The sequence below is a fragment of the Nicotiana sylvestris genome, chromosome 9 (assembly GCF_000393655.2).
Source record: "Nicotiana sylvestris chromosome 9, ASM39365v2, whole genome shotgun sequence".
In the NCBI taxonomy this organism is placed as follows: Eukaryota; Viridiplantae; Streptophyta; class Magnoliopsida; order Solanales; family Solanaceae; genus Nicotiana; species Nicotiana sylvestris.
Genome location: NC_091065.1, coordinates 80,217,363 through 80,233,720, shown reverse-complemented (window position 1 = coordinate 80,233,720; position 16,358 = coordinate 80,217,363). Strand labels below are relative to the sequence as shown.

At 36.7% G+C, this 16,358-nt stretch overlaps 2 protein-coding genes and 1 long non-coding RNA gene across 4 annotated transcripts; 2 read left to right on the top strand and 1 right to left on the bottom strand.

The window, feature by feature from the left end:
• The first annotated feature begins 2,258 nt into the window (after window positions 1-2,258).
• LOC138876993 (uncharacterized) lies at window positions 2,259-4,455 on the top strand. Its single transcript, XR_011402316.1, has 2 exons — window positions 2,259-2,588; window positions 4,165-4,455. It is a non-coding gene; the product is annotated as an uncharacterized lncRNA (long non-coding RNA).
• Window positions 4,456-7,374: 2,919 nt separating this feature from the next.
• LOC104242850 (RAN GTPase-activating protein 1) lies at window positions 7,375-12,127 on the top strand. 2 transcript variants are annotated; one of them, XM_009797958.2, is made up of 2 exons: window positions 7,375-7,626; window positions 10,293-12,127. In XM_009797958.2, exon 2 carries the CDS (start codon window positions 10,303-10,305, stop codon window positions 11,905-11,907), a length of 1,605 nt encoding a protein of 534 aa, XP_009796260.1. In that variant the 5' UTR covers window positions 7,375-7,626; window positions 10,293-10,302; the 3' UTR covers window positions 11,908-12,127. The 2 variants fall into 2 exon arrangements, with proteins under 2 accessions (XP_009796260.1, XP_009796264.1); XM_009797962.2 differs by lacking the exon at window positions 7,375-7,626 and adding an exon at window positions 8,056-8,701.
• Window positions 12,128-12,571: 444 nt separating this feature from the next.
• LOC104242851 (chloroplast stem-loop binding protein of 41 kDa a, chloroplastic) lies at window positions 12,572-15,918 on the bottom strand. Its single transcript, XM_009797963.2, has 6 exons — window positions 15,364-15,918; window positions 14,683-14,804; window positions 13,934-14,036; window positions 13,724-13,862; window positions 13,086-13,363; window positions 12,572-12,925 (listed from the first exon to the last, which is right to left on the bottom strand). Exons 1-6 carry the CDS (start codon window positions 15,745-15,747, stop codon window positions 12,743-12,745), a joined length of 1,209 nt encoding a protein of 402 aa, XP_009796265.1. The 5' UTR covers window positions 15,748-15,918; the 3' UTR covers window positions 12,572-12,742.
• Window positions 15,919-16,358: the final 440 nt, after the last annotated feature.

Sequence of the window (16,358 nt, the reverse complement as noted above, 5' to 3'; positions counted from 1 at the left end):
GTAATCAGGCGCCCACTTGAAAAACAAGGGAATACATTTCAAGTTCAGCAATCAGGCGCCCACCTGAAGAACAAGGGAATACATTTCAAGTTTCAGCAATCAGGCGCCTACCTGGAGAACAAGGGAATACATTTTCAAGTTTCAGCAATCAGGCGCTCACCTGAAGAACAAGGGAATATATTTCAAGTTCAGCAATCAGGCGCCCACCTGGAGAACAAGGGAATACATTTCAAGATTCAGTAATCAGGCACCCACTTAGAGAACAAGGGAATACATTTCAAGGTTCAGTAATCAGGCACCCACCTGGAGAACAAGGGAGTATAGTCCAAGTTTCAGGTTTCAAGTTCTTAGTGATATTTGGTAATATGTCAAACTCGGATAGAAGTTTTCTTTGTTTATTATGTAGAAATCATGCGCCCACCTGGAGAACAAGGGAATACGTTTCAGGTTCAGCAATCAGGCGCCCATCTGGAGAATAAGGGAATACATTTCAAGTTCAGCAATCAGGCGCCCACCTAAAGAACAAGGGAATACATTTCATGTTTTGGTAATCAGGCGCCCACCTGGATAACAAGGGAATACATTTCAAGTTTTGGTAATCAGGCGCCCACCTGAAGAACAGGGGAATATATTTCAAGTTTTAGCAATCAAGCACCCACCTGGAAAACAAGGGAATACATTTTTCAAGTTTCAGCAATCAGGCGCCCACCTGGAAAATAAGGGAATACATTTTTCAAGTTCAGCAATCAGGCGCTCACCTGGAGAACAAGGGAATACATTCAAATTCAGCAATCAGGCGCCCACCTGGAAAACAAGGGAGTATAGTTCAAGTTTCAATTTTCAAGTTCTTACTGATATTTGGTAACGTGCCAAACTGGGGCAGAAATTTTCTGTGTTTTTGTCTATTTTTGTTGAAATCAGGCGCCTACCTGAAGAACAAAGGAATACATTCAAGTTTTAGCAATCAGGCGCCCACCTAGAGAACAAGGGAATACATTTCAAGTTCAGCAATCAGGCGCCCACCTGGAGAACAAGATAATACATTCAAGCTTCAGCAATCAGGAGCCCACCTGGAGAACAAGGGAAGACAGTTCAAGTTTCAAGGGAAAGCAGTTTCAGGGAAAAACAATGCAAGTGTTCAGCAATCAGGAGCCTACCTGGAGAATAAGAGAATTCACTTCAGAATGCAACTCAAGTCAGCAACGAAAGAAGCTCGCGGCAAGAATGCGAGTCAACATTCCGAGGTGATCAATAGAAGTTAGTCACAATAAAGAAAGGAAAAAAAAGGCAAGAAGTTAATCCAGATGCAGAAGTTGATGAAAGATGTGGGCTGCTCAAGACATGGCCGAGGTCACAAGCACTGCATGCCCGATTTTGATCCGAAAAGCTGAAGAAGAACGAGCTAACACCTGCAACTAGCAAGCGTCAAGGTTCAAATCCAAAGTCTGCATGAAGAACCATTCAAGACTCAAGATCAAGCTTCAGAAGACTTATAGATATGAATCTTGTAACTCTTAGTTGACAGGCTTATCTAGTCTTTTTCATGTTTTGATTTTTGATGTAATAACAGGACCACAGACCGGAATCTCGACGGAACGGCACCTCGATCGGCTCTCCACCTCGGTATGCTCCATCATCTCACTCACCTCTGAACTACACATGGCATGATTCCTTTATAGCCAAGGATATGTAGGCAACTCAGATACCAGGGCTCGGTCACATTCCCCTTTTCTCTTAGTTTTAGTCTCTCTAACTAAGGGTCGGGTCAAAAAACCTGTCTAGTCGTTCTTTGTCTGAAAATACTACGTCTTTCCAGTCAAAGAGGGGCAGCTGTAGACATGTGATTTTTGACCATCCCCAAGATTTTTCATATTTTAGCGCGTAAATATTTAATTTAGGCATAATATAGATATTTTAAGTAATTTTGACTCTTTTACTTTATTTTATTACAAGAAAACGAAAATTACAAAAATAGGTTCATTAATGTTTTGTAGTCATCTTTAATCTTGAAAAAAAAAGTTTTGTTTTAGTATTCAGTCTCATTTTAATAGTTATTTTATTTAAATATGACTAATTAATAAATGAGATCATATTTTAATCTCGTTCGCAAGGAAAGAATAAAACTTGGGCTCGAGCCACCTATTTTTAGGCCTAATTTTGGACCTAGTCCATAATTCTCAAACCCATAATTCCTAGACGCATACTCCCTTAACCTAAAAACCCTTCTATATAACCAAAACTAGTCTTAAAATACACTTAGCACAACCAGCCGACGACACTATTAGAGATGACAACAAAGGTACCATTTGCATAAAAATCTGGAGACATCATTATTCAATGAGAATTTTGGGGAAATTAGCGCCAATCATACTACTTGGTTAAGTCTTGGATCATTTTAAATCACTGAGGAAAGCTTCGGAGGAAAAGAAATCAGAAGATTGGAAGATTTAACGTTACGAGATCTAAGCGACGAAGACGTTTTGGCACTGCCCGTTCCGGCGCTCGAGTTTTTCCGGTTCCGGCTCCTGATCGTTCCGTCGCTTAGCATTTTCAAACTGTAAATCAATCAAATTTCAGGTTTACTTGAGGTTTATTTCCCCTCTCTTGCTATCTTAGCTTAATTTCATGCATTATGTAATGTGTAATTCTATTTTAATCTGAATCTTGGATTTAATATATCGTTTCTTTGCTCATTCCCTAGCAGTATTTGGTTGCGGTTTTTTTTTTGTTATTGTTGGTATGTTTTTGTTCAATCTATATTAGGATGGTTTTAATGGTTAAAATTAATTTGTAGTTCCTATCATATTTTCCCCAAATTTGTGGTAGTTGTAGTTAAGTGAAATCAAGATTTAGAGTTAAATCTACATAGGTGAAATTGTGCCTTAAAGAGTTTGTTGGCAGATTCTTTGATTTCCTGCCCTTGGCTAGTTTTTCTCAAAATAATTTAGTTATCTTTAGTATTAGTAGTTAGGGAAGTCAGTTCCGTGAATAATTAAGGCTTGAATTTTCATTGTTCATTGTTAGTTTAATATAATTTGAAAAAGCTCCAAAGTTTCATGAAGTACTACTGTAGTGATAACTTTTCTTGCTTTGTAAATCCTAAATGTTGATAGATTCTGTTAAAAAACAAATGGTCGACTGAAGTCATAGGGAGCATGTTGTAGGCGAATTTGCAAAACGAGTAAAGGAAGTTAATACTATCGTACTGTTGTTGCATCATACTGTTAATGATATGCATCCAGCTTTTCTGTCATTTCTTTAAATCATAAAATGTTATTAATCGTGTACACGTTCGCGTGACACGAGTACGATTTCAAAAAATAAATATTCGTAGAAATGTTTTAGGCGCTACTTAGTCTATAACCGTGATTGTGTACACGTTCACGTGACATAATTACGATTTTAAAAATAAAATCGGAGTAGCGTTCGCACAACTTTGACTAAACTTTCTTAACATTAATAAAGCGTTATTGATTGTGGACACGTTCGCGTGACATGATTTTTGATGCGCCAAACAAATGGGTACACGTACGCGTAACCCATTTCAAGATAATTTTTTTAATTAAAAAACGGTAAAAGTTAAATGCGCATAGGTTCTAAAACGAGTAATTAAACAATTTTAATAAGCCAAGTATGATCAAAGCGACCGTGCTAGAACCACGGAACTCGGGAATGCCTAACACCTTCTCCCGGGTTAACAGAATTTTTTACCCGGATTTCTGTGTTCGCACACCGTAAATAGAGTCAACTTTCCTCGATTCGGGATTTTAAACCGGTGACTTGGGACACCATAAATTATCCCAAGTGGCGACTCTGAATTTTAAATAATTAATCTCGTTTCGATTGTCCTTTAATTGGAAAAAATCTCTTATACCCCTTTAATTGTGTAGTTGTGCCCGAGGGGCGGATTTTCTGTGCTTATTTGCTCTAATTGCTTTGCATTCAATTGCTTAACTGTTGAAAAAGTCATTCTTTTAAAGAAGTTTAAACTGAGCTAAGATGCTTTAAGAGATTTCATAGCTTCATTGTTTTCTTACTAGTTTTGTACTACTTCTATACAACACGTTAATGTATTTTTCGTGATTTCCTATCACTCAGTCTTTAGTTATGATTATTACTCACTGAGTTGGAGTACTCACTTTACTCCCTGCACCTTGTGTGCAGATTCAGGTATTTTTGCACGCGGTATCGAGTATTGGTTGAGCAGAGGCAGAGTCATTGGAGTTTAGCGAGGTAGCTGCCCGGCGTCCGCAACACTGCTTTACTCCCTCTTGATGTCATTAGACTGTATTTAGTATTTCCAAAATTTTCGTTGTATTTTAGACCTTAGTAGATGCTCGTGACTTGTGACACCCCGATGTCGGGCTGTATCTGTTTCCGCACTATTTATTTGAATTTATATTATGCAATATCTGATTAATTAAAAGGGTCTAGATTGATCTATTAAAATTATTGAAATGGATTTGGGAATTGTGTCGGTTGGACTTGTCTTCACGAGAGGCGCCATCATGACCGGGTCTGGTTTGGGGTCGTGACAATATTCCACTATCCAAACTTATACCAATCTTCGAAACACCTAAAACAACACCGAAACATCGAATCAACCACAGATTCAAGCCTAAGAACTCTAAAAACTTTCGAATTCCTCTTTCGATCAAAAAGTCTATCAAAACTCGTCCGAATGACTTTAAATTTTGTCCACACGTCACAAATAACACGACGGACCTATTCCAACTTCCGAAATTCTATTCCGACCCCTATATCAAAATCTCCCTTATCAACCGGAAAACGCCAAAATTTCAAATTCGCCAATTCAAGTCTAAATCTACTCTGGACCTCAAAAACACATTCCGATCACGCTCCTAAGTCCCAAATCACCTCCCGAAGCTATCTGAACCATCGGAACTCACATCCGAGCCCTTTTTTACATAAGTCAACAATCGGTTGACTTTTCCAACTTAAGCTTAATCAAAAGAGACTAAGTGTCTCATTCATTTCCAAAACCTATGCGAATCCGAATCAACCAACCCGATAACACATAATACAGCTGAACAAGACAATAAGAAGCAGAAATGGGGGAAACAGAGCAGTGACTCATTAAACGACCGGCCGGGTCGTTACAGTTTAGGGGCTAACTTATGTATTTTGCCTAAAAACAATATAAATAACGTTGTAAAACAATAATGGAAATTGTATAAATTACAAGCTAAGGAAGTTGAGTGTACCAGTGGTCTAGGGGTAGAATAGTATCCTGTCATGGTACAGACCCGTGTTCGATTCTCGGCTGGTTCAAACATTACTATTTTCCTTTGTGAGCCTAGTCCGGTAGGGTTTTATCTAAGATAGCTAGGGGTAATGTCGTGTCTTACTATTTTCTATTTTCGATGTAGGATCCATTTACTAGCCATCGTTTTTGCTTTATATTTTTTTCCCTGCATTTTATGTTCCTATTTTTCCTATGATCTCTGTGGTGAATCCAATATTCTCTCCCTTTGTCTTTTTATTATCTTGAGCCAAAGGTCTTTCGAAAATAGCCTCTCTACCCCTTCGGGGTAGGGGTTAAGGTCTGCGTACACACTACCCTCCCAGACCCTACTTGTGGAATTTTACTAGATTGTTGTTGTTGTTGTACAAGCTAAGGAAGTTATCTTGGAAGTCGAATCTCAAAGTGAATGAATAAGGTTCATAACTTCATGTCTATAGATGTAAGATTGCGAGAAACCTTTTTTTCTTTGGAGTATTTGCATCTATACCCGTTTTTTGGGTCACGTTTTAACTTGTGCCCGCTTTGCAAAAAAAAAATGCAAACGTACCCATTTTTTCGCGTAACTTCAGCATACGGGGCGGAAGTAGCAAAAACAATTACGCAAAACTTCAGCATTCTAGTAGACGGGCCTGAAGTAGCAAAAATTGCTGAACCATATGTGCTGAAGTTTTTGTTTGTAATTGCTGAACTTAAGCATAGTAGCTGAAGTTTTGTTCTCTATTTGCTGAAGTTTTTATTTGTAATTGTACTAAATAAGCTGAAGTTTTTTTATCTTGAATTCATTAGTTTTGTCATTAAACTTTTTCAAAAACTTCAGCAGAAGGTGCTGAAGTTATTTAGTTCATTTATAAAAACTTCAGCACTTGATAAGCTGAAGTTTTTATCATGGATTCAATAGTTTTGTCGTAAAGCTTTTTCAAAAATTTCAACATAGATGCTGAAATTATTTAGTCCATTTATAAAAACTTCAGCACTAAATAAGCTGAAATTTTTTCTTCCTGGATTAGTTTTTTCAAAAAGTTCAGCAGAAGATGCTGAAGTTATTTAGTTCATTGGTAAAAACTTCGGCACTATATAAGTTGAAGTTTTTAAAAAAACTTTCTAACATACTAGATAAATAATCAGATTGCCAACAATATCTAAATCATAAATTTTGGAAACAATAAACGTGAAAAGAACAGAATTATCATGAAAAGAATCACTAAGTGTGACCTTAAACTTCCCGTACGTGAAAATATTCATAAATTATTGTCTACTAACTTACGTAATTATTTATAATTTGTTTTTAAATAATTTGATAAACATACTTATGACAATCATCCCATGAACTGAAGTTTCATAGCAACATCAACAGCGGCAGAAGAAAGAAGAAGTAGAAGAAGAAGAAAATGAAGGAGGAGAATGAGGAGGAGAAAGGGGGCTGAAGTTGTTTAAAAAGTAGGTATAAATTAAACCTTTTTTAAAAAATAAGTATAAATTAAATGTGGGTGACCAAATAGGGCGCCCCGTTCAATTTTTACTTTTTCTTTTCCGGATCTCAAAAGGAGATAAATCGGTTTTGTTGACCCCAAAAAATTGGTTTAAGTGACAGTTAAAAAAAAGTGACAGTTTTAAAACCGAATTCCAAGTGACAAATCTTTCGTTAACCGATTTCAAAGTGGCAGTTATTGATAATAGAAAGAAGTGTATATGTTTTTGCAAAATGTTTGACGAGGAATAATTCCTGAAAAATACTTTTTGTTCTGAAAAATAGTTTAATTACTCTAAAAAATATATTTATTGTTTAATTGAAGGGTAAAGAATATTTTACAAAGAAGTATTTATTACGTTAATATTGATAATAATATTAGCAAATTAAATGGTGCTCCGAAGAAACTCGACATTATTAAAAAATTGACGAATAATGACTCAGTGTTAATTAAAATAATAACTTGAATTTTAAAAACTGAGTTAAATTATGGAAAAAAAGATCTCCTTTCAAAAGCTATGAAATCATTTTTCTCCATTTGATTAAAACAACTAAACACCAGACAATAACCTAACTTTTCGAAAAATAGTTACTGTCAATAACCTCGTAGTCACTATTGAACATTTTCGAATCGTGAAAAAAGGCGACTTAAAAAAAGGAGGTGAGCTTTCCCTCCAAATTCATTCCTCTAAAAATTTCAGGGCAATTTCTTCTGCGCACAGCACACCACTATCATCATGATTGCCACCACAAACTAATTTTTTCAAATAGTATTATCCCTTTATCTTTACTCCAACTCTTCCTATTTCTCTCTCTCTCTCCTCTTTTCTAGGGTTTTTTTCTGGATCTCTCTCTTATCCCGCTTCGCCACTTCTAGGGTTTGTTCCAACCAGTACGTTCCTTTACTCAATATCTTGTCTCTCTTTACATTCGTTTATGTTAAGATCTCTATTTGGTGTTTCTCGATCTGATTTAGTATTTTCCATCTTTTATCCCTGTTGATTTTCGATTGCGGAATGAGGACTCTCGGTTTAACTCTTTTATTTTATTTTTTATTTTGTTTGTATTACCTCATTTGGCCATTTGTTCAATTATGGTTGCATTTCTCGCTTTTCATCATTTGAATGATTTTTTCTGCTCCGTTAAGCCAGTATTTCTTAATAAGTGGTTCCTTTTGATGAGTAATGAGACACAGATTTTGTACAATGAATCAAAATGTGGCTTAGGTTTGTACTTTGTACAAAAATAGAGAGCACTAACCATTTGGGCGGAGTTTATTTGTATATAAATCAACCAGTTATGCCTCAGTTTAAAATAGTTGGGGTCGACTATGTGAATCATTTATTTTGTTCCGCTTTGTTCAGCCATTTCTCATTCTGTTTAGTATATGCATATACAGATATTGAACAAAAAATGCACACTTATTGATGCCCTACCAGGATAACTATGTTCGTGGACTTTATTTGTACGTAAAGGGGAAATATGATACAACTAGAAATGTAAACTCCAAGTCATGACTTAGGTGGTTGTACTTGTACTATAAGACCATCAGTAGCTTTGACGGAACCCTTGTCTTTCCAATCTTCTCCTGGTGATCTGCAGAAAGGTGTGACTTTGAAATGCCCCAGAGATTTGAAAGGAGACCATTCTTAGTTCTTGATGGCTTTTGAAATAACAAAATATTGAGCACCTCGTCTCTAACAATACCAGGAAAATGAATAGAAAATGTCTGATGTTTCCGAGATCAATTCTTTACTTGAAGAGGGAGGGAGGGAGAATCAAAATGTGGAGACTCTTTGTACCGCTCTGACTATTCTGGAAAGTGTCCCACTTATAAATGCAAATGTGAAGAAATCTGTTTCTTGTTTGCACTCAGAATTCTATTTGAGTTATTGCTTGATGCAAGGGGAAAAAGCAAATGATACAAAGTTACAAACTCAGAAGCTTTGAGATATGCCTCGAGCATAGTAAGTTTTTGCATGATATTTTATTGACAAGGTTAAGAAAAAACTACGAGAAGTTTAATCACGGATAGTAGCTTATCATAAATGCTTTTCCTTTTTATGTGGCGGTGAGATGTCAGCTAATTTGGATAAATTTGTTCACCTCCTTTTTGAGCCTTTTTGCCCTTTAACAAAAGAGAAACAGTAATATTTTTAGGTATAAATAGAGCTCCTAGTTTTCTAATGAAAAGACTATGGGTTTGCTTAACTGACAAGAGATATATAACTGTTAAAAGTCTGAATTCAACGCGAATAGCTCATGATGGAGTTTGAACTAATACTTTCAAACAGAACAGTCACTTTCTTTTGTGGCTCAAATATATGATTTGCTATTTTTCTTAAACACACGGTATTTGGTATACAGGTGAGATGTTATTGGGAAAAAAAAGATTTCCTTATTGCACGAGGGGCTAGAATGCTTATATGTAATTGTACCTGTGGTGGATGTTTTTCCAACTTATGACCATGACCTGAATGTCAATATGCACCAACCTTACTCCTGCGATATGACTAATTACCCTTTTAAAAAGGTCTTGCATTTATCAGACAAATGCTTATTCTGTTTGTCCAGTGAGATAAAATTAATTGTGTTGCATCAATTGACCAGAAAATAGCAAATTGTGTGTAGAAAATAGCAAATCTTGGTTGAAACCCAAAGTATGGAACACAACAGTGTCGAAAATAGCATCGTGTTGCTGATAATGCTTTGTAGCCCATTTGTTAGCCCTGTTTATAATTATTGTTTCTTATGAAAGAAGTACCTCTAAGTCAATCTTATCAATGCTTGAACCTTTATTGAAAAGGGTTGAAATTAGAGCAAGGTGGGGAGTTCTTGGAGGGAAGGATGTCGAGGGTCTATTGGAAACAGCCTCTCTACCCTAGGGTAGGGATAAGGTCTGAGTACACACTACCCTCCCCAGACCCCACTTGTGGGATTATACTGGGTTGTTATTGTTGTTGTAGTCATTATAGTAAATGACATCTTTGATTTGATCTTTTTGTGATAGCACAAATGCTTTGCCATTATCTTTTTCACTTATTTAGATATTCCATGTGTCTGTTGAAGGGAAAAGGAAAGTTTAAAATAACAAGGAAACATTTTTCTTCAAGTTCTGTACACATTTTGCAGGATTTTATCTAGAGGGGGGTTTTCTTGTAGGAAATGTTTTTAGCATTTTTCAGACAGCTTTCCTGAATGCAAGATAGTTGACTTTCTAGGCACTTTTCTTTTCGTTTCTTGGCAACATATGGTACCAAAGTCTGAGGGGACTCATAATTGCACATGATCAATTGTTGATGTGCTTATCTACTGATGTCAATCATAGACACGCTGAAAGCATAAACATGAACCAAGCACATTTGTTATTGTTTCCCTTGGTCTTAGCTGCCTTATTTCCATCTTTCAGTATTAGTGTTGCAAAAGCTTAGAAAAAAAATTTAGAGGGCGCCCATGAGGAATAATTTGCAAAATTTTAAATGTCATATGTAGTGGATCATTTCCTTATTCTATTTTTTGTTGTACAGAATAATCTTCTGACTGCAGCTGTTTTTCCAGGCTATTGAAGATGGATTCTGCAGGATGCTCTATAAAGCTGTGGCCCCCAAGCCTAAGTACCAGACTTATGCTTGTGGAGAAAATGACCAAGAATCTTATTACTCCATCCATCCTATCTAGGAAATATGGCCTTTTGAGTAAAGAAGAAGCTGAGGAGGATGCCAAACAAATAGAAGCTGTGGCTTTTGCGTCTGCCAATCAACATATTGACAAGGAGCCAGATGGAGATGGAAGTTCTGCGGTGCAACTTTATGCTAAGGAATCTAGTAGGCTTATGTTAGAAGTTATTAAAAGAGGCCCTCAGACAAAGGAATCTGCAGAAGATGTAATACCTGAGAAGGTTAAACCATCTGATGAAACTACTATTTTTGATTTATCGAAAGGTAGACGGGATTTCATCAATGTGGAAGAGGCTGATGAGTTATTGAAACCACTAAGTGAACCGGGGAATAATTATAAAAGGATATGTTTCAGCAATAGAAGCTTTGGTGTGGATGCTGCTGAAATTGCAGGACCCATTTTGTCCTCTCTTAAAGATCAATTGACAGAAGTGGACCTTTCAGATTTCATAGCGGGTAGACCAGAGGTAGAAGCACTGGAAGTCATGGAAATCTTTTCTTCTGCTTTGGGTGCCTGTGACTTGAGGTATCTCAATCTTTCTAACAATGCTTTAGGTGAAAAGGGCGTAAGGGCTTTTGGGGCACTTTTGAAGTCACAACGGAACTTGGAGGAGCTCTATTTGATGAATGACGGCATTTCCGAGGAAGCAGCACAAGCAGTCTGTGAGCTAATTCCTTCAACCGATAAACTTCGTATCCTTCATTTTCACAATAACATGACAGGAGATGAGGGTGCACTTGCTATTTCTGAACTTGTGAAGCATTCTCCTGCATTGGAGGATTTCCGGTGTTCATCTACAAGGGTAGGATCTGAAGGTGGGGTTGCTCTTTCACAAGCTCTTGGAGAATGTAGGAATTTAAAGAAACTTGATTTGCGTGACAACATGTTTGGTGTGGAAGCTGGAATTGCCTTGAGCAAAGTACTATCAATCTTTTCCGATTTAACTGAAATCTACCTTAGCTATCTGAATTTGGAGGATGAAGGGTCCATTGCTCTTGCTAATGCCCTCAAGGGATCTGCTCCATCCCTTGAGGTTCTGGAGATGGATGGAAATGATATCACAGCTAAAGCTGCTCCTGTTATGGCGGCCTGTATAGCTGCAAAACAATTTCTTACCAAGTTAAGGTTAGCAGAGAATGAGTTGAAAGACGAGGGCGCTATCTTAATTGCGAAGGCATTGGAGGATGGTCACGGTCAATTAACTGAACTGGATATGAGTACCAATGCAATAAGAAGAGCTGGTGCCAGGTGCTTGGCACAAGCTGTTGTGAGCAAACCTGGGTTTAAGGTGCTGAGCATCAATGGCAACTTCATATCTGATGAAGGAATTGATGAGGTTAAAGATATTTTTAAGAATTCACTTAATGTTCTTGGGCCTTTGGATGAAAATGATCCTGAAGGAGAAGATTATGATGAAGAGGCTGATGAAGAAGCAGATAATGAATACGAGTTGGAGACAAGGCTCAAGGGTCTTGATATCAAGCAGGAAGAATAAGCTTTTAAAGAAACACAATCATGGCCTAGTCTAAATTCCCGTTATACCAGGTCATAAATTGCTAGATTGTACTTAATAAGCTATTCTAGCTTTTAGTACTATCATAATGTAGGTTAGATTTCAATATCGTTTCTTGTCATTGGTATCAGTTTCAAACTCTTCTGTCCAACCTGCGTTTATGGAGGCTGAGAATTGTTCTTTAATATTTGTTTTGACTTTATTAGATTTCATTTGTTGCTTGCGTTGTTAGTATAACGTATTGAGTAATTCAAAATATTTTCCCAAATACATCCTACAACATGCCAAACAAAGTTTATACTATAAGCTTTTCCCTTTCTCATAGTCCATTTTTTCCTGGATCAACTGATCAAGTATTTCGCTTACCTGATAACCAACTTAAATGCCATAAACAAAAATTGATCTGGCGGAGCATGGGTGAGTAACTTAATCATGTTTAAATGAGATGGTCTGCAGATATGCCTGGTCTATTTAGTGCCAGTGATGATAGAACCAAAATGTAGAATTTAGGCTCAAGTATTATCAGTAATAGCGAGACAAATAGTTAATATAGCCCTAAGTTAAATGTTCAAATTTATGAATGGGACTAAAGGGTGCAGAAAGGGAGCAACCGAGCAAGTGTAAAGCTGCAACCCTTGGGCCAAGATTACACATATAACGCGCTGAACGATATATCATATATCTCGATTCTTGAACTTGATCAATTCCTTACAACATTTAGAGAACTTGTAGGGAATATTGAGAGACATGCACCTTCTCTATAAATAGCACAAATTCAAAAAGTTGAAGAATGCAAAAATATGTGGGATGCGGCTAATCAAGCAGCAACTGGTACTTTTAGAGCTTCTAGTATCTTATCGTCTAGTTCAAACTTCATTTCTTTCTTATCTCTGCCAATCTTCACGTACTCATCAAATCGCTCCTTCAAATCTTCTGGTAGGTTAGTCGTAGCACTCCATCCCAGAATCTCCTTGGCAGCTCTAGGCTCAGAATAGAAATGCTGCAAAGAAACACCAGTGGAGATAAAGAACTGATACAGAAACCAAGAGGTCCAGAACATGGATAGGTCTATCAATTGAAAATAAATTATGAAAATCTGCAAAGTGAAGCATTCAGTGCATTTTCCACCTTACAATGACAAGAGCAGTACGGATACATACCATATTGCGGAAAGGAAAAGCTTTTTTAGCATCAACTCCCACTGCCTTGGGGTCATAATGCACAATCTCAACAGAGAGTCCAGCAGCTTTAGCGCATAATTTGGCCATTCCATCCAATGTCACAGCACGGTCACTAACACAGTTGAAGATGTGACCACTAGCAGCAGCAGGATTCCGGACAGCCGCGGTAAGCATGGATGATAAGTCCCTGACATGTGCTATGTTGGTTAGCTGCATTCCAGATCCAGGTATTGGAACTGGTCGTCCACGAACAATACCTGTATGATACGATTAAGAAAAGAGATACGGACCTTTAGTAGAACTCAAAAACTGGCTGCAATCAAAATTATGCTATTTGAATCTGAGGTAACCTTCACATGTCACTAGTGTTTCTAAATGGTTATCCAATTATGCAGTGCGGATTCAACAATGGTTAGCGAGTTCGGCAGAATCCAGTGTTACGGGGTCAAACCCGACACATTTCAGAATTCACAACATTTAAATTCTCCATCTATCACTTCAATTATGTCATAAGTTATTACTAAAGTGATCTAAAAACTAACAACAGAAACACCAGTCATTGTCTAAGTACTAACAAAAACTAGTACTGGTTATATTATGCAAGCTTGTTTACGTACGATCAAAGAACCATTCCTCACAATCCTTGTTATTGCCAGAGCCAATCATATACTGCGGACGGAAGCTTGCCCAACTATCAAATATCTCGGAGATGTATTTCTCGACTCCCACATGGCCAGCATCAGCTTTCACAGCATCCTGTAAGGTCGAAAGTTTACTTGACAAAGCAAATTCTGTTTATACAGGCGACAGCAAAACATTAATCCTACCCCTTCAACATGAGGAGGCTCATCAGTTGACTTGTAGATTCCAGCGCTGCTGATAAACAAAAATTGTTTGGCACCCGAACTCTTGGCCCAGTCAGCCACAGGCCTATAGAAGAAATTTATTAAGAAAACTTTGATTAACTAATTATGTTGAGATGCTACATATCTGAAGCTCTAATCACCATTATATAACCAAAGTGGGTAAAATACTGATGGTACTTATGAAGAGTGCATTACTGCTGAAAGCTCATTGATTTGGAAAGAACGCACCAGTCAATCCAATATCAATCAAAGGTAGTATAAGCTCTTCGATTTCTGCAAATCGCGTAACTTCCCAATCCTCCTAACTTAATTTATACATTCAAATTCACTAGCAATTGCAAAAATACTGTAGCCCAAAGATGAGCTAGCATCAACCGCAAAGCTGCTTAAGGGATCTAATCCCATTAGAAACTTTTGTAATCATGAAACTGCAATCATACTTCCAGAAAAGAAAGCATTATTAACCTAAATATGTATATAAACAACCCCACCTAACTAAGCTAGACGATGTCCTCTATTTCTTGTTATTTAGCAAATAGTCTATTAATCCTATTACAGTATCACTGCAGAAAACAAGAAAAGATTATGTGATCAACAGCTTCTAATCTGATTAGTTGATTCCATAAGCATTATCCACTACCTGAAGCTTTAAGAAGAAATTGCTTAACTAAAACTCTAATTTAGTGTTAGAACAAGGAAAAAAAACAAACCTCACAGCATCCAAGTCTTTGCCGTTGTTGTCCAAAACAGCATCAAATACTTCCCCCTCTAAAATCTTCCCAACATCTGCGGGATCACCCCATATTGTTCGACCACCAGCACCGGTAATTTCCTGAAAATTAGGCGATTTATAGATAACATTAGATCCAACATCCGATTCTAAACTCTCCCAGAAACTGTCAATTCAATGTTTGAAGTTCAAAATCACTCACTCCGTCCCTATTTATATGACACTTCCTATTTTAAAATGTTTCACACCATTCCACTTATATACAATTTCAAGAACTCAATTTTTTTTTGATTAGATAGTTTCTCTATCAAACAAAACTTTCAACCATTGCTTCAATATTTTCTTCCATTAGTAGTACTAACATAATAATCCCTCCGTTTTGTTTGATATGATAGTGTTTGACCGAACAGGAGGTTAAAAAAGAAATCAAGACCTTTGGCACATACCAAAAGTACCCACTTGTGGACTTAAACTTGACATGACATTTCTATAAATATAAAAGCATTTTATTAAGGATAAATAGTTAGTGGGAGTGGTTTTTTTTGAAACAGAGTAAAGAGCGTCACATAGATTATTTTATAACTCTACTCTTGTTCAATCAATTAACATTGTATAAAAATGGGTAGGAGGGATGCGTGTCAAAAAGACGGTAATTCTTAACCGAGAATCTGTTGAAAGGAGTTTTCTTCATCTTATCAGAGCTCTCTTCTCCAACGGTAAGAATGGTAACATCATGACCAGAACCCAGCAATTCTTTAGCAAAGTAGAACCCAATGACTGCATGACCACCGCTGTTTGTATTAACAATAAGCACCTTCTTCTTCTCAGCTGCACTAGCCTGTACAGTGAAGTACTGGAAGGTAGAAAACCGCCTTGAATTAGTTGTTGGATATGCAAGGAAAGATGGGGAAATGGAAAGAGAAGAAGAGAGAGAAGAAGAAGAAGAAGAAAATTTAAGAGAGAAGCGTGAAACAGAAGGGGAGATTAATGAAGTTGAAGAAGAAGAAGAATGGAGAAGAGAGGATGAAGAAACAAGAGTAGCCATTGGAGGAGAATTTGAGGATTGTGGACTTAAACTTACGAGGGCCAGCAATTTATATTCATACTCAGATAAGTGATCAGTTGATCTGGGCGCTATGTTTGGTTACTATGACAAGGAAAAGGGGAAGTGGGAATTATGATTTTTCTTTGGGATTTTTTTTTAAAATTATTTCTCAAAGCAGATAAAAGAAAAATAGGATATAGAAGATACGAGAGAAAATGATCAAATATTCCTTAATGTATGGGGTTGTTTTATTTTGGTCCTTCATATATACCCCTTCACAGATAAAGTCCTTAATATATGTAAAGAGGCAACCAACTTGGTCCCAAAATCTAGTAGAGTTTTCAAGTAATTTTTTCATTTTCTCAACCAAAAAAAAAAAAAAAAAACTCATTGATTGAAGTTAAATCCCTAATATGCATGCAAATCTTCCTCATAAAGTACAAAATGGAGTATGAGTTTTATTTATCAATGGCAAATAATCTATTTAGTTTTGTGTTTTTAATATAAAAATGAAATTTATCTTAACTTTAGTACACTATATCAATATATTGTGCTACAATATGCTAGAATTGAAATGAAAAAGTATAGGAACACTATTATTGGTAATATTT